This window comes from Gorilla gorilla, chromosome 5 (genome assembly GCF_029281585.2).
Source record: "Gorilla gorilla gorilla isolate KB3781 chromosome 5, NHGRI_mGorGor1-v2.1_pri, whole genome shotgun sequence".
Classification (NCBI taxonomy): domain Eukaryota; kingdom Metazoa; phylum Chordata; class Mammalia; order Primates; family Hominidae; genus Gorilla; species Gorilla gorilla.
Window position 1 is genome coordinate 74,344,747 of NC_073229.2, and position 26,809 is coordinate 74,371,555.

Here is a 26,809-nt window from a genome sequence, read left to right on the forward strand (position 1 = left end):
TGCCTCAGCCTCCTGAGTAGCTGGGACTACAGGCGCCCGCCACCACGCCCGGCTAATTTTTTGTATTTTTAGTAGAGACAGGGTTTCACCGTGTTAGCCAGGATGGTCTCGATCTCCTGACCTCGTGATCCGCCTGCCTCGGCCTCCCAAAGTGCTAGGATTACAGGTGTGAGCCACCGCCCCTGGCCACGTCTATGACTTTTACATATTATGGAGGCAACATAATGTAGCACATAAAAACTACATGAGTTTGTATCTTGGTTTAACCTCTTCAGAGTTGGAAGACCCCAGGCAAGTGATTAAACCTCTAAGCCTAATTTCTCCCACTGTAAATTGACAATATTAATAGTAGGTGTACAGATTAAATTATAGTATATGTAAAGTTTTTAGTTTAATATCTGTCACATAACTGTTCATACCATTAAGAATAATAATGATAATAGCTGATATTTACTATTGTTAATGTCATGTCAAATAAAGGAATAAGTCTGAAACAGCTGCTGTGATCAGTAAATCCAATCAATTAAAAAGCATAACTTGAGTATCTACTAGGTGCAAGAAACTAGAAACTTTTCAAACAGAACAAACTTAACAACAAAATGTGTCTTTCTTCATCAGGGCTTTCTGATGAAGTGAATTCTAATAATTCACTGCTACCTCTGACAAATATCAACACATATGCCACAGAATTATAGCCACAGTGAGAGAGGAAAATAGTGACAAATGCCTCTCTTTCGCACATTTCTCTAGAAAAGTTTTCTATGACAGAATAGATAAAGTAACAGCAGATGAGAAGATGATGCAAAGCCTTTTACTAACTATTCATGTTTTTTTCTGGCAAAATAAGACTTTCATACAGCAAAAAACATTTACATTTTTTAAAAACCAGTTTGGGGTACCTGAGATTTTAATAGGCCTTCAGGAAGTCAATTTTGCCAACAGATTATGTGTGTAGAATGACCCTAACATTCCATGTGCCTATGAACACAAAACTGCTCTCTGAGCTCCTGTATTCATCCTCCTCTTCACTGATGTTAACAGTGGGGCAGAGTCTCTTTGGGGTCCTGGATTATTGGCAACATCTTGGAAATAGGCAATATATGACATTTATTTCTGACCAGGAAATATATGTATTAAAAGTAGACAAACCTGCTTTCTGTTCAATATCCTTAAATGATTTTAAGATGCCTTCTAGTTGCCTACTAAGTTCTGCTTTCAAGTACTCTTCTTTAACCAGTGCTGACAAATCCTCACAGAGTGCCTGGGCCACTTTTATCTGCTTCTTTTCCTGCTGTATCTCCTGCTTCATTTTTTGGGCTGTTTCCAACTGTTGGTTCATAGCATCAGGGTGCGTGCTCACAGCCAGACTGCTGCTGAGTTTATTATCCAAGTCACTCAGTTTATCAGAAAGGCTTCTCAGCAGGCTTTGATACTGTGTGCTTTTAACAATGGCTTGGTCAATCCAGTCACATCTGTCACTCAATTGCCCTGTTAGGCTATCCCATTTTTGGGTCACAGCTGCCAGTTGCTCTTTCACAATCCCATGTAAAGAAGGGTCTTCTCCAGGCCTGCTCAGAATGCCCTGACCAGCTGCTGTGAGCTGTTCATATTGAGGTTTCCGAGTGGCGAATTCTTGCAGCAAAATCTAAGGTAACAAGGGTAAATAAACGCAAATTATTATATAATTGATTGTAGAAAACACAGATTTGGTATCCAAACAGACAGAAATGGTAATTATTTCTCCAGTTTTTGTTTTTTAGTTATCACTTTCCTACTTTTTACTTAAAGGGCAGTACAATTCTCTTAAATCCGAAGAGCTACAGTGCTTCACAGAGATATCCTGTCCAAACTAATCCCATCCCCCTAAAGGAAAAATCTGGACAAAATGAACAAAAATTCATGTGTAAATTTTCATATAAAAAGAGAAACACTGCTGCTAAACAAGTTCACACTGCACTTACACCAAATTTGTTTTTACCCACTCATGTTTTTGTCTTCGTAGGATTTTTGGAATACCCTATAGAATTTTATATTAAAGAAAACGCACAGTGATAAAGGTGTTAGAATATATTAACTCATGATGCATTGAGTTGCAAAGGTTTTTGTAACATAAAATTTATTGATGTTTACAGTCTTTATTATAAAGGTTTTAGTCAACAAATCATGCTGCTCAGAATGTATAGGCTCAACTTGACTCATAAAATTAATGATCCAAAAATCTCATTCTTTTAGTGTCATATTTTATCTATCTTTTATACTTTTATCTATATTTTATTTATCTATCTGTCTCTGGGAGACTACCAAGACTAGAGGCAATTATTTCTCCCCAGATATTTACTTTTATCTTTTGTTTTCATTGTCTTTGGATTATGAACAGATATGAACTCAAACATCTGATTTTACAAAAACTTATTTGAATTTTCAGCTTATAAAACAGCCTCCCTGCTCTAAAGCCAGTACTCAGACATAAAAAAACTAACTGAAATCACCACAGAGCTTCTGCTATTATGCCTGACTGTAAAACACTAAACATTAAAAAATAAAAGTCATTTTTTTGGATTTTTTTCCCTCGTGGATTTATCTGCTTTGTAACTAGACTAGTCTAACTAACACCCTGGGTTTCAGAGTTCCCTCTCTGCTTCCCTTATTCTTTGTCCTCTTCTCATTCTCTCTCTCCTCCATCAGGACTCAAATGCATGAGTTTTACAAGTTTCATTATCTACTACCACAATCAAAATAAATAAAACCTCAAAGGAGTAATTTCTAAACAGTAAAAAGTATAGACTAGCCTCTCATAAAGATATTACTTAATTGCATTAATACTTCAAAGAAGGCCCTTTTAACCAGATCTGTACCACCCACAATATGACTGAAATAATCAGGAGACTTGGCCCATTCATGGGCTTCAAAGGAGGCCTCTAAGATGCCTTATAGCTTTAGTTCTCTGGGGGATTCCCACTAATATCAGGACAGTATCTTACGGGCATCTGAAACATTACATATATACTTCAAAGCAGTTAAATAAAACACCTACTGACCAAAGTTAATATATTTATAATGAAAACATTGGTCTCAGTAAGTCAAATTGCTATGCACGAGAGACAGGTTATTAGGTAATACTCACCTGCACCTGCTGCCTTTGTGTGTTTAGCATATTTGGGTCAATTGACAAGGGCCCAAGAACACTGACCATAAGTTCTTTTTCCACAAGCCACTGTTTCAATTGGGCCTCTACAGTCTGGAATTGGGTTAGATTATTGGAGGATTCTTCCAGTTTTTGTTGTCTATCAATTGTTAATTGATTGAGTTCTTGCCACTTAGAATCTAAAAGAAAAAAAATGAAACTGGTGTTGGACTTTTTTTTGCATTTAACATGACTATGTCTATGAGGACTGTATGATATGATTCAAAATGATATATAATGGCTATAATCCCATTTTTATGACTCTTGTTACATAGTTACTTAAAGGACTAACCTACGATTTTATAGGTCTGATGGTTGTATGTCAACTAAAGTATAGGGAAAAAATTTTGAATCTGACTTTAGAAGATATCGTAGAATATGGAATATTCATTAAAGCAGACAGCATTCTGGGATCTCTCATTCCTTCTATAAGTCCTATCGAGTGTGTTATTAAACTATGACTTACTAGAACAATGAACAATAATCCTTTTAATATCAAATCTTCACTTATCCATTCTAGGCAAATTGCTCCCAAATTTGTATATCTATCCCCAATTATTCTTTCCCATTCAAATTACACATTAACAACCAGCTGCTGGAAAGTTCCAGTAGGAAGTCTCACCAATTAAACTCAACATTAAAAAATAAAACTCATTATATTCCTCTCAAAACTGGTGGACTTTTATGACTTTTAGATTTCTTTCAAAGGTTATCTTTTCTCCCATGTCATAAAGATGCAATAATTCAGAAAATTCTCTTATGAGCTTCCTAACTCTATTATACGCTCGATCATAAAACCTTAAAGCCCTCCTTTACATTCTCAATGCCATAACTCCATTTTGGCCTTCATCATGTGTTTTTTTAAATTATTTGTATTTTTTACATTGATATATAGTAGATATAGTAGATATGTATTTTCAGAGTGCATGTGATAATTTAACACAATCCATCCAGGTGATGAGCTAACATCATCATGTTTTACCTTGACCAGTAGTTCTCACACTTGAGCTGCATTAAGAATCACCTGGAGGCATCTTTAACACAGATTTCTGGGCTCTACCCTGAGTTTTTGATTCAGTAGGTCTGGAGTAGTATCTGAAATTCTGCATTTCTAAATAATTCCCAGATGATGCTGTTGCTGCTGATCCCAGGAGCACACTTGGAGAACTAATGACCTAGTCTAGCAGTCTTGTAACTAGTATCCCTGCTACTAATGTTTCTCAGCTGCAAGCCACTTGTTTCTAATACAATTTCCCTAAAAATAGTCACTTTTAAAACTGTCACTTCGCTGCTCAAATCCTTCAATAACTAACTCCTCGTTACCTAGACGATAAAATCTGAAGACCATTGCCTGACATTCAAGGCCTCCCACAATCTTTGAAGGTTTGTACTCTGAGACGATCCTCTAATCTATCCCTGCTGATTTCACCCTTATAATCCAAACAGGCTTTTGCTCACACAGGTCCTGTGCCTGAGATGCTATACCTCCTCTCCATATATCCCAACCCTATCCTTCCTTTACATTCCATTGGATTTACCCTCTGCTAGGAAGCCTTTTCTGTTTTCTCCATCCTCAAGACAGTATGCTCCCTGCAGTCAAGGGTTACTGATCAGAGCACTTCTTTTAGCACTTCAACATAGTCACTCGATAAATATTCATTGATGGTGTGATCACTTGACTTGAGAGAGTTTTCATTTAGCATAACACACTAAAGGGATGACTTTAATAGAACACAATCACTGAAACCTTATCTAATAACATCATTCTACAGACATTTTCTGGTCAAACACAATCTGGCAACAAAATAATGCCATTAAAGCAATAAATCAGGAAGGAAAAATAGAAAAACTCATCCAGAAGGTTTTTTGAACTACATATTCCTCATTCCCACTCCTATTCTAAAATGTCTTGCTAATACTCTCCCCAAGTAATTCTGAGATCCTAGAAGAGAGCCACTGAATTAGTGGCAAATTAATTACAACTTGACAGGAATCTCTATAGTTGGATTAAATATATCTTTGAACATGAAGATCCCTTAGGGTAACCTTTTTCAAACTGAAATATACTTAGAGATTTCTACATTTATCATAGCACACCTGACTCTAAAGGAAGGACAATATTTAGTAATGGAACCATTGAAAGTAAAATAATTATTATAATCATAGTATATACTTATATAGCACTTAATATGTGCCAGGTACTATTTGTTTGAGCCATATACACATTAACTTATTGGGTTCTCCAAATGAAACTATGAAGTGGGGAAAATTATTACCGTTCTCTTACACTCATTTTCTTTTTTTTCTACCCCCTTTACACTCATTTTCTACATCATTATAGTAATAAAAATTGGTAAGACAATAGGGCTTGTAAAGAAAATTCTGTACCTCCGAGGAGCAGTGTATACTCCTCTGTTTACACAGGGACAGGATGTGGGTAGGAGGATAACTTTGGATGAAAAAATTGATTGGGGAAGAGCATAAGAGCATAAAGTATGGAGCAGGAGGGGTCCCAGAAGTAACTCCATGAAGGAGAAGGGAGCACAGCTTTTCCAGATGAATGAAAGAAATATTTAAAATATAATACAGCTTAAAAATATATAAAGCATAATAAAGCACCAAAAGCTAGTAAAAAGAAACATTAATGAAAACAGGTACTCCATGCACAGCACTTCATTAACTAGTATCTACCTTCTTCATAAAAATAGATTTAATTACTGTGTTTACCATAAAAAACATAAGATATGCCAATTTTCTGCACAATATAATTTGAAATGACACTTTATGCAAAAAATAGATTCTGAAACATTAAAGCAAATCCAAAAATAAGTGACTGTTGAATGTTTTCTGATAAAGATCATGATAAACATGAAAAATGATTGCACTTTTCTTCATAGGCATTCATCTAAGTAATGCAACATACCTATTTCTGTCAACATCTGTTTCCATCTGGGGGCCTCAGGAGTATCTGGGTTCTCCTCCAACAGCTCTGTCAATTTGTCTTTCAACTCCTGTACTTTGTTTACATTCTGCTTCAGTTCTGCCTCAAACGACTAACAAGGGAAAAATAATAATAAATCATGTGTACAGCAAAAGACAAAAATACAATAATGATAGAGCATTATTTTTCTCTAGAATGATGAAAAGAGGAAAAAATCTACTGTTAAATGTTGTGGTGGGTGAAGGCCTGGATTTTGCAATTAATTATTTTCCTTTCCTCTTCTTACCTAGTGTTCAACTGTGTGATACAGGAATCCCCACAGAGGAACACTATGACTATGAAGATAATGACTCTTGTCCCCATTAGTGAGAAACAATTTCATATTTTCAAACAAGCCACTCTAGAATAAAGCAAGATGATATCAGTAAAATTATAATAAATAAGAAAATCAGTCTTAATAAAGGCTGCCAGAAGTGGAGAATCTACATGTGAATAAACACTTTTTTTGGGCAACACATTATAGAATTCAAACGTAGGTTGGTAATTTGTAGAAATCTCGCCATCACTGCCACCATATAAAGCCATTTTCCCAACCTTGGCAGCTGTAGAAAGAAATACCCTCTATTAAAGAAAAGGAAGGCATTAGCTACCCTATTTTTATACTACAGAGAACAGATCCTTCATACATTTAGCCCTTAAATAAATCTTTTCCAATAGTTGACTGGTTAACATCCTAGACTTAAACTGATTTAAAGGTGGCAAAGTGGCTTACACCCAACAGTTTGCTAATCTATAACATGGCTGTGCCAAAAATTAAAAAAAAGTAACTATTATTATCAATCTTTAAAGAAAGGCACATTAAACAAAACTGTCAATTATATGCTAAAGGTTACAGAGCTAGAAAAGAAAACAGAGCAGAGCTTCTGACTACCAGAGCTCCGTTCCAACTGCTAACCCATTCTCTTTCACATCTTCCATAGGTGCACCCACAGAATATACCTTATTCTGCTCAACTTGAGTCTTCACAGCTTCAGTATCTGTAGGTGCAGGTGTCTGCTGCCATTTTGTTGCAGTTTTGTTCATTTTCTGTAACCACTGCATCATTGCACTTGATTCTTCCTGAGCCTTTTGCAATTTGGAGAGTTTAGTGTTCAGTTCTGCTATTTTGTCCTTGAGTAAGAGGCCAAGATCTTCATAACCATGACTTATGTCAGTCATGTCCTTTTTAATGGATGTTAAACCTAGGAGTAAGAAAAACAACTATACTGACATTTTCAGGACATTCGGAGCAGAGGTCTAGAAATAAAAGTTTGTTTTACATGGTATTTTGTCACTTCTAGCTTGTCATTATTAAGCCTAGTAGATAAAGTCATAAGCTTTTCAGAAATAAAAGTTTGGATCATCTTATAATGCTATTTAATCACAAATAATTCAAGAAAATTGCATAACAAGTAAAATAAAAAAGACATTTTAAATGTAACAAAAAACAAACCACAAAATGTTACTTAGCAATATCTCAAGCACCAAACTCAATAAATTAGGTCAAATAACGTTATCCCAAGTGACAAAATATCTCAAATTAACCAAAAAGAAAGCAACAAAACCAAGTGTCAAACTGAACAACTTGATTTTACTTATTTCAGATACACAAAACTGCAAAAAATGTTATATAAATATAATTTTTATGGAGATTGTGACTATTAGATTAAATACCATTGTAATTCAGGCTTGAAATTTCAATATAACTACTGTTTGCCTCTAAGATTTTCTCTTATTAAAAAAACATCAAATTACATTAATCAGTAACAAATTAAAATTAATAGTCACCTTTATTTGCCCAAAATTCCTCAGTATTTGTGGCTGTTCCTTCACCATTTAATACTGCTCCACCTGCAAAAATAGTAACACTAAAATAATCATAGTTTCATAGTATTTCTATTCATTAACAGTAGATGGCATTAAATTAAACCCCATCAACAGTAATCACTGAGTGTTGAAAACGTAAAACACTGACTCAACTTCAAAATCAAATGAAGGTCCAAAATGTAAATATCAAACAATATCCTCTCTTCTATGTAAAATTTATTCTTAAAGTATTGTCTTAAACACTACCATTTCAGTATGTTTATATTATATAAATTAATCATTAAATATTAATTCATAAAAATTTTTGTGATGAAGTTGCTTTGTGTTTTATCATAATAAATTCCTTTATTCTAGGAAGAATCATATTTATTAAATTGTATTTTAGAGCAGTAAGTGGAGCTTTAGTGTTTTTTTTTAATTTGTATTTATTTTTATTTATTTATTTTATTATATTTTAAGTTCTGGGATACATGTGCAGAATGTACAGGTTTGTTACATAGGTATACACATGCCATGGAGGTTTGCTGCACCCATCAACCCATTATCTACATTATTTCTCCTAATGCTATCCACCCTCCAGGCCCCCCACCCTCTGACAGGCCCTGGTGTGTAATGTTCCCATCCCCGTATCCATGTGTTCTCATTGTTTAACTCCCACTCATGAGTGAGAACATGCGGTGTTTGGTTTTCTGTTCCTGTGTTAGTTTGCTGAGAATGATGGTTTCCAGCTTCATCCATATCCCAGGAAAGGACATGAACACATCCTTTTTTATGGCTGCATAGTATTCCATGGTATATATGTACCACATTTTCTTTATCCAGTCTATCATTGATGGGCATTTGGGTGGGTTCCAAGTCTTTGCTATTGTGAATAGTGCTGCAATAAACATAGGTGTGTGTGTCTTTATTAGAATGATTTATAGTCGTTTGGATATATACCCAGTAATGGGATTGCTGGGTCAAATGGTATTTCTAGTTCTAGATCCTTGAGGAATTGCCACAGTCTTTCACAATGGTCGAACTAATTTACACCCCCACCAACAGTGTAAAAGTGTTCCTATTTCTCCACATCCTCTCCAGCATCTGTTGTTTCCCGACTTTTTAATGATTGCCATTCTAACTAGTGTGAGATGGTACCTCATTGTGGTTTTGATCTGCGTTTCTCTAATGACCAGTGATGATGAGCATTTTTTCATGTGTCTGCTGGCTGCATAAATGTCTTCTTTTGAGAAGTGTCTGTTCATATCCTTCGCCCACTTTTTGATGGGGTTGTTTTTTTTCTTGTATATTTGTATAAGTTCCTTGTAGATTCTGGTATCAGCCGTTTGTCAGGTGGATAGGTTGCAAAATTTGTCTCCCATTCTGTAGGTTGCCTGTTCACTCTGATGATAGTTTCTTATGCTGTGCAGAAGCTCTTTAATTAGATCCCATTTGTCAATTTTGGCTTTTGTTGACATTGCTTTTGGTGTTTTAGTCATGAAGTCTTTGCCCATGCCTATGTCCTGAATGGTATTTGTCTAGGTTTTCTTCTAGGATTTTTATGGTTTTAGGCCTTACGTTTATGTCTTTAATCCATTTTCAGTTAGTTTTTGTATAAGGTGTAAGGAAGGGGTCTAGTTTCAGTTTTCTGCATATGGCTAGCTAGTTTTCCCAACACCATTTATTAAATAGGGAATCCTTCCCCCATTGCTTTTGTCAGGTTTGTCAAAGATCAGATAGTTGCGGATGTGTGGTGTTATTTCTGAGGCCGCTGTTCTGTTCTGTTCTGTTGGTCTATATGTCTGTTTTGGTACCAGTACCATGCTGTTTTGGTTACTGTAGCCTTGTAGTATAGTTTGAAGTCAGGTAGCATGATGCCTCCAGCTTTGTTCTTTTTGCTTAGGATTGTCTCGGCTATACGGGCTCTTTTTTGGTTCCATATGAAATTTAAAGTAGTTTTTTCTAATTCTGTAACAAAAGTCAATGGTACCTTGATGGGGATAGCACTGAATCTATAAATTACTTTGGGTAGTGTGACCATTTTCATGATATTGATTCTTCCTACCCATGAGCATGGAATGTTTTTCCATTTGTTTGTATCCTCTCTTATTTCCTTGAGCAGTGGTTTGTAGTTCTCCTTGAAGAGGTCCTTCGCATCCCTTGTAAGTTGTATTCCTAGGTATTTTATTCTCTTTGTAGCGATTGTGAATGGGAGTTCACTCATGGTTTGGCTGTTTGTCTATTATTTGTGTATAGGAATGCTTGTGATTTTTGCACATTGGTTTTGTATCCTGAGACTTTGCTGAAGTTGCTTAACAGCTTAAGGAGATTTTGGGCTGAGATGATGGAGTTTTCTAAATATATAATTATGTCATCTTCAAATAGAGATAATTTGACTTCCTCTCTTCCTATCTGAATATTCTTTATTACTTTCTCTTATCTGATTGCCTGGTCAGAACTTCCAATACTATGCTGAATAGGAGTGGTGAGAGAGGGCATCCTTGTCTTGTGCCAGTTTTCAAAGGGAAAGCTTCCAGCTTTTGCCCATTCACGATGATATTGGCTGTGGGTCTGTCACAAATAGCTCTTATTGTTTTGAGATACATTCCATCGATACCTAGTTTATTAAGAGTTTTTAGCATGGAGAGTTGAATTTTATCGAAGGCCTTTTCTGCATCTATTGAGATAATCATGTGGGTTTTGTTGTTGGTTCTGTTTATGTGATGGATTACGTTTATTGATTGGGTATGAACCAGCCTTGCTTCCCAGGGATAAAGCCGATTTTATCGTGGTGGATAAGCTTTTTGATGTGCTGCTGGATTCAGTTTGCCAGTATTTTACTGACGATTTTTGCATCGATGTTCATCAGGGATCTTGGCCTGAAATTTTCTGTTTTTGTGTCTCTGCCAGGTTTTGGTATCAGAATGATGCTGGCCTCATAAAATGAGTTAGGGAGGAGTCCCTCTTTCTCTTTTCTTTTTTTTTTTGTGACGGAGTATTGCTCTGTCACCCAGGCTGGAGTGCAGTGGCACAATCTCGGCTCAACACAAGCTCCATCTCCGGGGTTCACGCCATTCTCCCACATCAACCTCCTGAGTAGCTGGGACTACAGGCACCCACCACCAAGCCCAGTTAATTTTTGTATTTTTAGTAGAGATGGGGTTTCACCGTGTTAACCACGATGGTCTCGATCTCCTGATCTTGTGATCCGCCCGCCTTGGCCTCCAAAAGTGCTGGGATTACAGGCATCAGCCACCACACCCGGCTAAGAGTCCCTCTTTTTCTATTGTTTGGAATAGTTTTGGAAGGAATGATACCAGCTCCTCTTTGTACCTCTGCTAGAATTCAGCTGTGAATCTGTCTGGTCCTGGGCTTTTTTTGGTTGATAGGCTATTAATTACTACCTCAATTTCAGAACTTATTGGTCTACTCAGGCATCTGCTAGATGCCAGCCGGAGCTCTCCTGTATGAGATGTCTGTCGACCCCTGCTGGGAGGTGTCTTCCATTCAGGAGGCACGGGCGTCAGGAACCCACTTGAGATGGCAGTCTGTTCCTTAGCAGAGCTTGAGCACTGTGCTGGGAGATACGCTGCTCTCTTCAGAGCCAGCAGGCAGGGATGTTTAAGTCTGCTGAAGCTGCACCCACAGCCGCCCCTTCCCCCAGGTGCTCTGAACCAGGGAGATGGGGGTTTTATCTATAAGACCCTGACTGGGGCTGCTGCCTTTTCAGAGATGTCCTGCCCAAAGAGGAGGAATCTAGAGAGGCAGTCTGGCTACAGCAGCTTTACTGAGCTGTGGTGGGCTCTGCCCAGTTCAAACTTCCCTGGCAGTTTGTTTACACTGTGAGGGGAAAACCACCTGCTCAAGCCTCAGTAATGGTGGACACCCCTCCCCTCACCAAACTCAAGCATCCCAGGTCGACTGCAGACTGCTGTGCTGGCAGCGAGAATTTCAAGCCACTGGATCCTAGCTTGCTGGGCTCCGTAGGGGTTGGATCTGCTGAGCTAGACCACTTAGCTCCATGGCTTCAGCCCCCTTTCCAGGGGAGTGCATGGTTCTGTCTCACTGGTGTTCCAGGTGCCACTGCAGCATGGAAAAAAACACTCCTGCAGCTAGCTTGGTGTCCGCCCAAATGGCCACCCAGTTTTGTGCTTGAAACCCAGAGCCCTGGTGGTGTAGGCACCCAAGGGAATCTCCTGGTCTGTGAGTTGTGAAGACCATAGGAAAAGCGTAGTATCTGGGCCAGAATGCACCATTCCTCTTGGCACAGTCCCTCACAGCTTCCCTTGGCTAGGCGGGGGAGTTTCCCGACCCCTTGCACTTCCAAGGTGAGGCAACACCCCACCCTGCTTCTGCTCGCCCTCCGTGGGCTGCACCCACTGTCTAACCAGTCCCAATGAGATGAGCTGGGTACCTCAGTTGGAAATGCAGAAATCACCCGCCTTCTGCATTGATTTCACTGGGAGCTGCAGACTGGAGCTGTTCCTATTCAGCCATCTTGCCAGCCACCTCTCACTTTACTGTTAAAATTATCTTAATGATAAAGGTCCTGAAGCTCAGAAGGTGCTCAGTATATAAGCGTGTTGAACAATGCATACATGACTGACAAAAGAGCATCTGCCTTACTTAAAGATTGAAAATTGTCTGGTGCAGTTACACAGTGTTATCATGGGCTTAATGGAGGCAGAATAATTTTTTTAAATACATAAAAAAGAAGTTGAAAGTGAAAAAGAAAATAAATCGATTATTAAACCCATATTACATCAACACTAAGAGAGAGCATGGTGGTTAGGAGTACCTAGGTCTTGCTGTATAACTTACCTAAATCTAAGCCCCAGCCTCACTAATTACTAGCCAGGTGACTGGACAAATCAATCAGCCAAACTGATGGGAATAATAATACCTAACTGTGGGAACCAAACACCACTGTGGGAACCAAAGGTCCATTGCTTAGCAAGTAGAAACTAGTCAGTAAGCAGTAAACTAACAGTTCACTTTTATTACATAACAATCTAGCATTGGTACTTTTTCATAATCAGAATATTAAAATATCAGTTAGACTTTCTCATACTAGTATCTATTGGCTATGTATCCAAAACACAAAGACATTTCTCAGATCAACAATATAATAACAAGTCTAAACAGAAACATTAAAATATCTGAATCTTAACTTTGTCCCTTTAAAAAAAAATTAAACATGATGGGATTTCAGATGGAAGTGAAAATATCCTGTAGATGCTCACTACTAATTCCTACCATGCTTGGTAGTTACCAAGAGTCAAAAAAAAAAAAAAATCCCAAAACAACAGCAACAACAACAAAAAAAAAACACTTGATATTTATGGCAAATATAAAGGGGACATGAAGAGCTAAAATAAATAAAGCACAGTAGAATTCCTCTTCTTAAAAAAAAAAAAAACAAAACTTCACATTTCAGGAAATCTGATTAGAAGAAAAAGGAGAAATCATCACACCATTATAATATGGGTAGTCCCTGAAATAGGATTAATAGAGTGGAATAAATGGTTGGCTGAGAAGGGCCCAGCTGGAACATCAGTATCACAATAGGGACAGCTGGGGGCTGGTCAGACTGGATACCCCACAGAGGATACTCAGAACTCTCAGAAAAAAGATATCAGAGCTGCCTTCTGCCTATTATTTTTTTAAAAAACTTGTTACTGTATGTTTCAAACTAAAAACTATACCCATAACTTGCTTAAATTAATTTTAGAGTCAATATTTACACATGACTCTCCCATTTTATTGAGAAAGGTGGCTCAACCATGACTTAGATTGCGATACAGATATGCTGGCTCACATACTGCATAATTGTTTTCTTTGGGAATGATGTACAGAATAAAATACACGGGAATAAAATAACAGAGTGTCCACGCTATAGAAAAGGGCCTATTTCCTTCCCTCACTTCTTTCCCAGCTGCCCAGACTCATTTCTTTATCAAATATTATAATTAAATATTTTAAATAGAATTTCAAGATCTCCATTTAATTAAGGTAAAAAGCAAACAAATTTGAATATGATCTGTTCCCTTCCCCAATATAACATTCCTTATTCTTACATATTAATTTAGCTACATTTTAAATACAGTCTAATAAAATAAAACATAAGAAGGATTTGAAATTTGATTAGTACAGATACATTCCCAGCACAGTGTGCTTACAGATGCCATGTTTCTTGTCACTTTCACTTTGTATTTCTGAGGTTATTTTATGCATTATTTAAAAAATAACATACACAAAATTGACATGAGTAAACCTGATTCTTAGTTTTTGCCATAAATGTAAATAAAGCTCATACCTGATTTAACTGCTGCTATTGCCTTTGCAGGGGTGGTCACAGCACTTATTAAGTTACATAGTGAGATCCCACTGTTGTTTACTTTCTGAATCTCTGGTGTTTTTAAACTCCACTTTTCTTGTAATTTCTTGAGATATAAAAACACATTATTTTTCCATCTTAATATTTTCAGAGTTGCACATTATAATTCAGTTTCTTAAACATATCTTAAAGTAGTAATAATTGTAGACCCTGATTTGTGAGGGAGTCGATGAAAGAAAAAAGCACCTATTTGTTCCCACAGCCCAGGTGACTGTTATCTCAGTTAACGGTTGGGTATGTATGGCCCATTCTGCCTTCAAAGGTTTCAGAAGTGGCAAGTAAAATCCTAGCCAAAGTGGGAGTCAGGCTATTCCTGGCTGCTATGGGTTCCAAAATAACTGTCAACTGTAAGTCTGTAAAACTGTACTAGGTAACAGACCAGTTACAAATAAAAGGTACTAGGAACAATAAAAATAAATAGGAATTCAGAACTTCATTTTACAGCATATTTTAATCCTACAAATTTCAATTACTTTTAAAAACACACACACGGTCGGGCGAGGTGGCTCACACCTGTAATCCTAGCACTTTGGAAGGCCAAGGCAGGTGGATCATGAGGTCAGGAGATCGAGACTATCCTGGCTAACATGATGAAACCCTGTCTCTACTAAAAAAAATACAAAAAATTAGCTGGGCATGGTGGCAGCCACCTGTAGTCCCAGCTACTAGGGAGGCTGAGGCAGGAGAATGGCGTGAACCCAGGAGGCAGAGCTTGCAGTGAGCCAAGATCGCACCACTGCACTCCAGCCTGGGCGAAAGAGCGAGACTCTGTCTCAAAAAAAAAAAAAAAAAGAAAAAAAGAAAAAAAAAACCACACGCACACATCCACAAATTTGGAGTGGGGGAAAAAAAGGCCATATTGGTCAAGGCATAAGCCTTGAGTCAGAAGACAAAAGACTTGTGCACTATTTATGCAGGAGATTCAAATAACTTCTCTTTCCAAATACTCTTTATAGTAATATATACAAGCTAGAGTAAAATGCTGAGTGAAGAGGATGTTTTGCTTAATATTATGAGAAGTGGTATAAAAAATTACTGAAACTAAGTAGAGATTTGGTAGGAAAGGAAACTTGATTACTAGAATAGTCAGCAACTCATTAATTCACCTTTTTTTAAAAAAGCAAATCCACTGAAAATTTATGTCCTTTTCTAAAAGAATTAGTTAAGCCCCATGCCATGATTTCCAAAGGTCAACAAAATATACAGTACATATATGAGGATCAAACTTAGATGATATTAGATCAAAGAAAACTACCATTAGTCTTTTAATCTTTCATTACTGACACAAATGGAAATTTAGTATTAGATAACAATGATTCACCTTAGTGTCTTCCAAAGATTTTCCTAAATCCTCTGCACCAAAAGAAGGCTGTACAATGGGAACTTTTTTTGTTGTTTCTTTTATCCATGACTTCAATGATTTAACAAGAACTTGGAAAGCATCCAACTGTTCTTGACAAGAAGTTACAGCTTCTTTTCTACATAACAAAAATCATACAAGAATTTAAGTCACAGAAAGAAGAATAAATAAATTATTATTCTCATGTCACACAATGTTAAGAAACCATCTTCCATGTACTCTAACCCTTTGATACAGGAGGAAAGGTTTCATAGGTGACAAGTGAAATCAGCTAAATCAGTAGTCCCCAGCCTTTTAGGCACCAGGGACCAGTTTTGTAGAAGATAATTTTTTCCACAGGCCAGGGAGGGGGGATGGTTTTGGGATGATTAAATGCATTACATTTATTGTGTGCTTTATTTCTATTATTTTTACATTGTAATATATATTAAAATAATTATGCAACTTGCCACAATGTAGAATCAATGGGAGCCCTGAGCTTGTTTTCCTGAAACTAGGCAGTCCCATGTGGGGGTGATGGGAGATGGTGGCAGATAATCAGGCATTAGATTCTCATAAGGAGCACGCACCCTAGATCCCTTGCATGCAGTTCACAATAGGGTTCCTGGTCCTATGAGAATATAATGCCTCTGACGATCTGACAGGAGGCAGAGCTCAGGCAGCAATGTGAGAGATGGAGAGCAGCTGTAAATACAGATGAAGCTTTGCTGCCACCACTCACCTCCTACTGTGCAGCCCAGTTCATAATAGGCCATAGACCAGTAGATACCTCAGGGGTTAGGGGACCCCTGAGCTAAATAACTATTGGTCTATTTTTCAGGCAAGGTTCACTGATAAAGATAGGAGTATTCAAGAAATCTGTAGCCCATATGTAATGGCACTCTCTATAATGCTACATAAACTCTAAGAATACACAAACAGTTTGAACATTATTTAGATTCAATGAGCTTTGATCTGTCCCCTTTATGTGATGCTGAATGCTGGCAGGCACAGAACCAGAAGGGAAAGGTTGACAATCACTGACATGAGGAAAACATAATGACACCTACTGGTTTCTACACTATACTACAGTCACGTTTATGGATGGATAAACTGCTGCAGGTAGTCCAGATTCAAGTCTCCCAAAATGAGATGAAACCTAGTGACTAGAGAATTTTCATGTGTGCCTCCCCTACAAAGACTCAGGAAACTCCCTGGTGAACTGTATGGGTCGTTCTGTATGCTCTGCACCACGGAGGCAGTGCACATGCCCAGCACATGAACAACTGTGAGGACAGTTACATCTGGCATGTGGATGACACGTACATATATGCAAGCGTGCAGAACACTGGCAGATAAGAATGCACTGCAGCTGGACTAATACTGATAACTACATTATTTTAAAGTTGGACCCATTTGAAAGAAGAAACAACCTAGAGATCACCTAAGAAAACCAAGAACATTTCTTCTATGCAATGTGAATTAAATACCATATGACAGGATGGAACATATAGCTCTGTGAGAAGTAAAGGTAGCACTCAAACATTTTAGGTAGAGAATTCTGAAGAAATAAAGAGTAGTTGGAAGAGAAATGACTTTTCTATGTTCTGGGGCTTTTCTACATAAACTTTAGCAAAATCCGATGTATATTCTAAACTAACATGAGATCAGAAACACAAAAGCTCAATCACAAGGCCCTGTACAGCTTTTTAGCTCAACTTAGGTTCATTCACTTGTTTCTAATAGTGTTTTTTTCACAGGTTCATATCTCATCTACTGCTCTTTAAAAAGTAAACTATTATATTAAAAAGGCCATATTGAAATTGCACATCGTTTCTGAGTTGAGCTCAGAAAGCAAAGAACCACGAGCTGTTGTTCAAGGTTATTTCTGCCTTTGCAAATAAAAATGTGATATTTGCCCTAGGCTTCAGAGACTACAGCAAGTTTAGATCATTTTCAGTAATATACCACCACCATCGTTTTTCTTATGCAACATTTTCCACTTTTATGTAAGAAGTATTGAATTTTCCTTCTAAATGTTAAACCAAATAATGCAGTTAACTTTAATAGCAAAAAATGATCAAAATATAAAAACATCTATAAAGTAGCCCTATGCTTATTCTCAAGTTTTCAAAATTGTTTCAGTTATCTATAGAAGTAAATACTAGTATCTCACTCTAATTAATATAAATAGAATAAAATATAATTTTTAAAGTGGTACTTACTTTTCTTTGATGGTATCCTCCATTTCCTTGAATTTCTTTGACAAATTATTTGTTTTTTCAAAGACCAAAGCCTTATCACTTGGTAAGCCATGGCTGGATATCTCCTTCAAGAGACTATGCAAAACTTCAAGATGTTTCTTGTGTTCTAAAAATTCAGAAGTTGATTCCTACAAAGCATTAAGATATTCAGTTAATGCTGAATTCAGTTAATGTTGCTAGATCTTCAAATGGCATTCCATCCAGAGGTCTGTGTGGGATCAGAATGGCTCTATTCATAAATTTCACATAAGAATGAGTCTGCCTATGGCCAGTATTCTAAATATAATAAACATGCAAATAGGCTATTTGAAAGGGAACACAGTAAACCTTATTTAATTTAAAATGCATTCTATATTTTGTCTCTTTGTGGCTTCTGGTACATAAGATGATACTTATACTACCTATGATACATGTGATAAATGATATTTATTTCCAATCAATCAGCAAAGGCTTCAAGGAAAAGATAAGGTTTGAGATTTTTAAAGGAGTAAAACATAGATCTTTACTAATCTATAAGCAATTAAAATGATTGCCAATTATAATTCTGGCACTAAGTATATGAGTTTGCCCTAACTATTAATCTATCTGATTAGCCTCCTGAGTAGTAAGGGAGGCATACCTGCATATACTGAGACAATTCAGTAACATCTTTTCCTGGCACATCTACTTCAGTAAGAGCCTGAGTTTTTGTTTCTAAAAATGTCTGGAGCTTTTCTGAGAGGTTCTCAAACAGTTCTACTTTGGTTTTTAGCTCCTCCATTTTGGCAAGAGTTTCTTTGTGTTTATGACTTGCTTCTGAAAACCGAGCAGACAAGTCTTTCATTTTGGCTTGCAGTGAGGATGCAGTGGATGGATCTGTTGTTTCCATAAATTTCTTCACTTTTTCATTCATGGCATTTATACTGCTCTGACGACCTGCAATATCCTGTTCCAACATCTAAAATAAACCAAATATTGCATATGTTTTATTATGATGTTTATAAATAATGTGACAGAATTTTTTTAAATGACTATTCCTAACAACATAAGCTTGCACAACCTGTGCCTAGGAAGGTTAACAGTTGAAACTCAATGACAAGTTTGGTCTGTCCCTTGAGGAATGCCATCTTAAATCTCTCTGAGAGAGTGAAGAACAGCCGGCCAGTTGCTCGAAAGAGGCAGGAGGCTGCTGCTACTCAGCAACCCCTAGAATCTAATGGAGCCTGGGGATTAGCCATGGTCCTAATTCTTAAAAGACTAGACAAGACTGATCTGATTAACCTCATGTGCAGCTGGCTGAAACAATGATAAACAAGATAAGACTCAATGTATGCATAAGCCCTCTATAATGAATAATATTCAAGAAAAAGTACACAAAGTCCTTCCTACACTTCTTCACAGATAAACCATTTTACACACTTGATTTTGTGCAAGCATTACTTTCCACACTCATATTCAGTAAATGTCTCTTTTTTGTATCCTTAAGTTTATCTTAAATCTAACTATACTTTGAGCTTATAAAACTGTTTTTTTAAAAAACTGAAAATGGGACTTTTTTTTAAAGTCACTTACAATGTTTTTACTGATAATATCCTGAAGAGCAGTAGAGTTTAAAGGCACTTGACCTTGTTCTTTCAGAGAACTTTCCACACTTCCCATCCAGTCCAGCATTTCATCCAAGCCATCCTGCACACTCAGTGAACGGGTCAAGGTTATCTGGAGTTTTTCATTTCGTTCATTAACAGACTTGGACAGATCCTCATATCTCCCAACAATGTCATCTACTCCAAACAGATCAGGAAATATTAACCACAAAGTTCTCTTTGCCCTATCCCTTTTCAAAAACACATGAAGGTGAATCATACAATTTCCACACAAAAAATTTAAAAAATAAAAAGTTCAATGATAAATTCCTAATGCATAATCAGAACACCACCTAAAATGTTAAAATATAAAGAAAGAAAAGAGCCCAATGGAAACTGAAAATTGAAATCTTTTTTTTAAAAGTTAATATATATCCCATCTGCATTTGAAAAGAGATTTTTTTGGATGCATAAACATTTGAATTGTCACAGAGAGACAAAAGAGTGGTCTGAACAGCAAATCTTTGAAATAAATACTGGTTCTCAATCTGACATTTCACATTTGCCATACTTATTGAAAATTACTTACGGAGGAAAAAAAGGTGAGTCACACACAGCCATTCTCAAGACAATACACAGTTACAAAGATTTCTGAAGAATTAACTTTTACATATAAAAATTATCACCCTGTCTCCCTCCTTCATACACACGCATGCTAAGCTTTTGTCATACTTCACAACTTAAGCAAATCACTCAAATGCACAGAAACTGGCAGATGCAAGTAATTAAGAAAACAGGCAACAATGAAAATCCATTTAAAGTTAAGATTATGATTCTAAAATATACACTAATTGAATATATTTAAAAGTTTAACAGCAGACAAAAGAGAAAAATAAACTTAACAGGCTAACCTATCTCATATGAGGATAAACTTTACCTTCAATTCTAAAGATTCAAGATGCTAAAAAAAAAAAAACCCTTTCTCGTCCAGTTTTCACTTGACTAAAGCCCTACATGTTAACATCCTACATTCTATATTGTAGACCAATGAAAAGTTTGAACAATGGTTTTTAATGTATTCATCTCTTTCTCTCTGGAAAATGATGTTTTAAATTTATTTATCACTTATTGTCCGAGAATTTGAAAAATATTTTAATTATTTCTGAATGTTTTAGTCTTATACATTGTAGAACGCTTCAGTAGGGAAAAGCTGTGTCCTGAAACATCTCTAACATCTTACTGACTTGTATTTGGCCCATGAAACATAATCTATACAACAAAATAATATAATTGTTCTAATGCTACAACATGAGAAAACATCTTGAAAATTTTCACTGGAGTGAGAGGTTAAGTTTGGATGATTTAAAGAGAAAATCATGCTCCTCTTACTGAAACTCAATGAAGCCCACCAGCATACTGAGTGGGGAGGGAGACAGCATTTAATATGCACGAAAATGCCATCAGCAGAGGAAACAAGCAGTGGGTTCAAAAATAAGCTCTAAACAATAGATGCTGGAAACTACTAGTTGGGGGAGAGGGGTGGGAAGGTAAGGGCTGAAAAACTACCTGTTGGAGACTATGCTCATTACCTGGGTGATGGGTTCGATCATATGCCAAACCTCAGCATCATACAATATACCTTTCTAACAAACCTGCATATGTACCCTCTGATTCTAAAATAAAAGTTGAAGAAAAAAATGAGCTCTAATTTGGAAACTCACAAGAGCACATGCTCTGAATGGCAGCTTGAAGTTGGCAGGTTAGCGACTTCTTAATTGGGCAACTGCATCAACAGGGTAAGTAAAATGAGTGACCTGTTCAGCCATAATAAGTGACTTCCCAAGGAAAGCCAGCTATTTTCATATAATTAACAGATTTGAGTGTTACTGTTTGCTATAGACTAAATGTGTCCCCCAAAATTCATATATTGGGGCCAAAGTCCCAATGTGATAGTGTTGGGTGCTGGGGCCTTTGGAAGATGTGATATTATCATATAATAAGTAATATTTGGTCTCTGACCATAGCTCTTGACATAGAGTTCCTAAAACCCTTCTGATTTCCTCAGTAATACAGACACTAAGAGAATCTTTTGTTCTGATATTTGGTCATTGACCTCAGTTCCTGACATAGAGTTCCTAAGACCTTTGTGATTTCCTAAGTGATAGGAGTGTATGGCAGAGCTCCTAAGTCCCTTGGAATTCCTTCACGAGGGGCATCTTTTGTTTGAATGAGGTGACGCCTGGTGGCCTCCTGGATAGTCTTAGGGTAGGGGGAGCAGGGGACAGTGGCAGATGTTGCCAGGGAATCAACCATGTGATTAGACAGTTGGAACTGTCACCCTGTCAACCTCTGAGGAGGGAAGAGGGGCTGAAGATTGAGCTGCTACCAATGGCCAATGATGTAATCAATCATGCTTATGTAATGAAGCTGCCATAAAAACCCAATAGGATTCGTTTGGGGAGCTTCTGAATAGCTGAACACATGGAGTCCTGAGCATGGCATGCCCATAGAGGGCACAGAAATTCTGCTCCCCTTCTCCCATACCTCACCCTGTGTATCTCTTCCATCTGGCTGTTCATCTGTATCCTTTGTAATATTCTTTATAGTAAGTGGGTAAATGTAAGTAAAGTCTTTCTCTGAGTTCTGTGAGTCACTCTAGCAATTAATTGAACGTGAGGAGGGTCATGGGAACCCTAATTTATAGCTGATCAGTCTGAAATACGGATCACAATTTGGGACTTGTGATTGGTATCTGAAGTGGGGGGCAGCATTATGAGACTGACCCCTTAACCTGTGGGGTCTGAAGCTAATTCCAGGTAGACAGTGTCAGAATTGAATTGAATTGAATTGAATTATAGGACATCCAGCTGGTATCTGTTGGAGAATTGTTTGGTGTATGGGGAGAAATACACACACATCTGGTCACAGAAGTGTTCTGTGTCATGTTCAATGGTGTATGAGAGTGAGTAGCAAAAACAATCAGGTTTTCTCTCTCTCTGAGGAGGTAATTAGGTCATGAGGGTAGAGCCTGTGTGAATGGGATTAGCGCCCTTAGAAGAAGAAACAGGAGATAAATGATGTCTCTCCACCACTCTCTACCAGCAAGATAGTGGCCATCTGTAAGCCAGGAAAAGGGCCCTCACCAGAACCCGACCATACTGGCAGCCTGTTCTCTGATTTCCAGACTCCAGAACTATTGGAAATAAATGTATGTTGTTTAAGCTACCCAGCCGATGCTATTTTTGTCATAGTGCGCTAAACGAAGACACTGTTTAGTTTGCACTTTTTAGTGATAAAATATTGTCACTGAAGTAAATTCATTTTAGTAAACTAAAAAATATTTTAGAAAAAGGTACAAAAATCTACTGTAAGAATGTTATTTTTTTAAATCATTGGTTTTCTTAGAAGTCAGAAAGATCTTAGAGAAACTCCTCTATACCTTAAATAGTTTCACATATTTCCTAGAAAATTATGCCAGAAGTTTTAGTTTTAAAATAATGTAACAAATGAATTTTAAGCAACTAAAAGTGAAACTGTACACTTAACAATAAGAAAAAAATGCCAAAATGCCTCTTCGAGTAACAGAAATACAAATAAGATAGTCTTTCTTTCTCCTTCATATCCTTATACCCAAGTCCTCACAGCAATGGTATCTAATGTGGATATATGAGATACTGCATTGGGACAGAGGAACAAAATGTTAGAACTTCCATTCATATTTTCATTTTATACTTTAAAACTCTATATTTTTGTGTTTTATAATTATAACACATAGAATAATACAGTAATATGTTCACATGACTTATACATACATCTGCATATATGGGGATGCAGGCTGAAGATCATTTTTGACAGGGGTACATAATAAAAAACATCTGGATACATGTAAGAATGAAAGACAGGGTTTCCCTTCTACACAGTGATCTTAAAAGAGCTAAGTTCCATTCTTCTCTTCAAATAAAATTTTGACTCAGATTTTAATTCATGCTCTATTTAGGGTAAAACATATGTCTAATCATCTGTTGTGGAATATTTTTACTTCACATATTCACACATAGAAATACACAATAACATTAAATATTGTGAAAAGCAGTGCAGTGAAAACAAAAAATACATATGTAAGATAGTAAAAAATATGTATTGATAATCCACTGCACATTTGGTATAAACTAAATACTGTGGTTAGATAGAAAGATAATATACAATAGCTCTTTTCTCAAGAAACACATTAATCACAAATTCTTGGGCTTAAATGATCCTCCCCAAATGTTGGGATTACAGGTGTCAGCTTCTGCACCCGACCTGAGAGATGTGCTTTGAGAAGTCTTCCCACTTCTCTGTGTTCTAGAAGTTTTTAGTGGCCTCACTCAAATTGAGAGCTCAGTTACACCAATTCTTTAGTGATACTAGAAACTTGATTACAGCTGCAGTGCTACTTTTGTGCACAAAACATTTGGGGAGGATCATTTAAGCCCAAGAGTTTGAGACTAGCCTGGACAATACAGTGAGACCCCATCTCTACAAAAAAATTTTAAAAATTAGCTGCGCATGATAGAGCATTCCTGAAGTCCTCACTTCTCAGGAGGCTGAGATGAGGAAGACTGCTTGAGCCCTGGAAGTCAAGGCTGCAGTGAGACATGATTGTGCCACTGCACTCAGCCTGGGCAATAAAGTAACCCCCGTCTCTAAAAATACATTCAATTCAATTCAATTAAGCACATTTCTCAACCTCTTAAACCCATGTTCCCACTATTGATAAGGACCCTCAGAGATTCCACTTTGGCCTTAAGTTGAAGGCCTAACTCTGCCCAATCCCATCAACCAAGAGAATTTTGTGAAGTTCTACTTCCTGTGGTGGATATTACATAGCGAGTTCCTGTTACATTTTCTAAATATCAAATTTAAATTTAAATATACTCTTTTCAAGACACACAGCCCCTGCCTCTAAGATTCTAATAAACCTGCCAAAGAAGGCATGCCTTTTCCCAGATGCAGGAACACCATTTCACTGAGAAAGAGCACATAGAACACAATCTATAACTAGTGAACATTTTTCTCCATATCTATTAGGACACCTTTCTTTAGAATTTACCTGTGAGACAGGAAGCAAGGACATGAATATCTTACCAAGTGTTTTCTGGATATCATTCTTGGCTGGAAGTAAAGATCCCCTGGCATCTAAAAGCACTTCAGCCGTTTTCTTCAGTTTCTCTACAGCAACCTGCTGACTTGATATCTGTCCTTGCAAAGCCTGTAGGATTAAACGCTTTTCAGTTATACTCAGCAGGACTAAATAATAGATTTCTAATGTGGACAAAATGATTTCTAATAAGATAAAGTAAAATTGGACAGAATAAACTTTTCATCATACCAACTTTCATCATCAACTTACTCCAGAGTTCTTCGAATAAGGCCAGTTATAAAGCAGCATTAGCAAAAGCATCAGCCAGTCTGGATAATACAAACTAAGTTTTGAAATAAACCTTTGAGCATATGTTCATAATAATTTCCCTGGTTCCTGATCATACAACCCTCTAACTTTATACCCTTAACCCCTACTTCTAGGCTTTGTACAATACCCCAACTACTACTAAAACAAACAACAACCAAAATTTGAGACCACTTCTGACTCCAGGTAAGGAGATAAATAAGCTCGCCCAAATCAGCAGATCCTGACTCAATACTGAGTCATGTTTATTTCTGTTAATTCAATAAAAGTTACTGAACATCTAACAAATTCAAAAAGCCTTGCTACATTTTGTGAATATATAAAAATAAAAACAGACACAAAGCTTACTTTCAGGGATTTTATGGTTTGAGGCAGGAAGTGGTAAGTGCCACAGGTGAGTCTGAAAAAATGCTGCTGGAAGTTAACAGGAAAAAAATGGGAGGGAAATGAGGGCCACCTCAATGGTAATGACACTGAGATGGCTCCTTAAGAAAGTGTGGATTTGGGAGAACAACTCCCTGCAGAACAAACAGAAGACACAAAGATGAGGACAGAAGAATCACAGGAGAAGGGGAGAGTCCCATCCAGTTTGACAATGCTTATGGGTGAGTAAATAGAAACAGGCCTGGAAAGGCTTCAAACATCAGGCTAAGGAGTTTACATTTTATCCCATAGCAATGGGGAGTTATGCAGGTCTTTTGGGTAAGGGGTTGAGATGCTCAGGGCTGTCCTATAGGAAGGCTAAATTTGTAGCACTGCATGGGAAAAGTCCAATGGAAACGAAATAAAGCAGAGATACCAGCTGGGGACAACTTCAGCAGTAACAAAGCAGTGAGGACTACTGAAGGCCAAGGGCTGAAGACAATTCCACCGTTCGGTCTGTTTGGACTGAGAAGGTGGAATTAGTTACAGAGTTGGGAAGAGTCCAAAGGACCTGGTAACACTATGTAAAGCTGTGCTGCCACTATGGTAGCTACCAACTACAGGTAGCTTTTAAAATTTAAATTAATTGAAATTTTAAACAATTAAAAATTCCATTCCTTGGTTACAGTAGCCACATTTCAAGTGCTAAGTAGTCACTGTGGCTAGTGGCTACCAATTGAACAGAGCAAAATATAAATAAAGTATTTCCAGCTGGTGCGGTGGCTCACTTGTAATCCCAGTGCTTTTTGGGAGGCCAACTTGGGAGGATCACTTGAGGCCAGGAGTTCAAGACCAGCCTGGGTAATAAAGTGAGACCTTGTCTTTACAAAAAAAAATTAAAAAATTAGCCGGGCATGGTAGTCTGTGCCTGTAGTCTCAATTACTCAGGAGCTGAGTCAGGAAGACCGCATGAGCCCAGGAATTTGAGGCTGCAGTGGGCTATGATCATGCTACTGTTAATTCCAGCCTGGGTGACAGCGTGATATTCCTACTTTCTTAAAATAAATAAATAAATAAAAATTTAAAAAAATAAATTTCATCATCACAGAATGTTCTAGTAGACAGCACTGCTGGAGAGGGCAGGAACAAAGGACAAGAGGAGACAAGAGTAGAAGTGTCCAAAGATTTTGAGCCTAGGTAATTAGCGGAATTTACTTTTTCTTTTTTTTTTTTTTTTTTTTGGTTGGGGGGACAGCGTCTCACTCTGTCGCCCAGGCTGGAGTGCACTGGTACAATCTCGGCTCACTGAAGCCTTGACCTCACAAGCTCAGGTGATCCTCCCACCTGAGCCTCCCAATTAGCTAGAACCACAGGTGCATGCCACCATGCCCAGCTAATTTTTTTGTATTTTTTGTAGAGCCAGGGTTTTGCCACATTGCCAAGGCTGGTCTCAAACTCCTGGGCT

The 26,809-nt window shown here is 37.3% G+C and overlaps 1 protein-coding gene across 27 annotated transcripts in view; it reads right to left on the bottom strand.

Moving 5' to 3' along the window:
* DST (dystonin) overlaps nt 1-26,809 on the bottom strand; it is a 494,942-nt gene that overhangs the window by 96,089 nt on the left and 372,044 nt on the right. For all 27 annotated transcript variants that reach the window (XM_055391863.1, XM_055391862.1, XM_055391852.1 and 24 more), the window contains 11 exons: nt 24,660-24,783; nt 19,522-19,730; nt 18,590-18,907; nt 17,932-18,098; nt 15,689-15,845; nt 14,287-14,413; nt 7,953-8,015; nt 7,125-7,366; nt 6,108-6,237; nt 3,125-3,324; nt 1,150-1,645 (listed from right to left, as the gene is read on the bottom strand). In XM_055391863.1, coding sequence (XP_055247838.1) covers nt 1,150-1,645; nt 3,125-3,324; nt 6,108-6,237; nt 7,125-7,366; nt 7,953-8,015; nt 14,287-14,413; nt 15,689-15,845; nt 17,932-18,098; nt 18,590-18,907; nt 19,522-19,730; nt 24,660-24,783 — 2,233 coding nt within the window. The remainder of the gene's footprint in view (nt 1-1,149; nt 1,646-3,124; nt 3,325-6,107; nt 6,238-7,124; nt 7,367-7,952; nt 8,016-14,286; nt 14,414-15,688; nt 15,846-17,931; nt 18,099-18,589; nt 18,908-19,521; nt 19,731-24,659; nt 24,784-26,809) is intronic.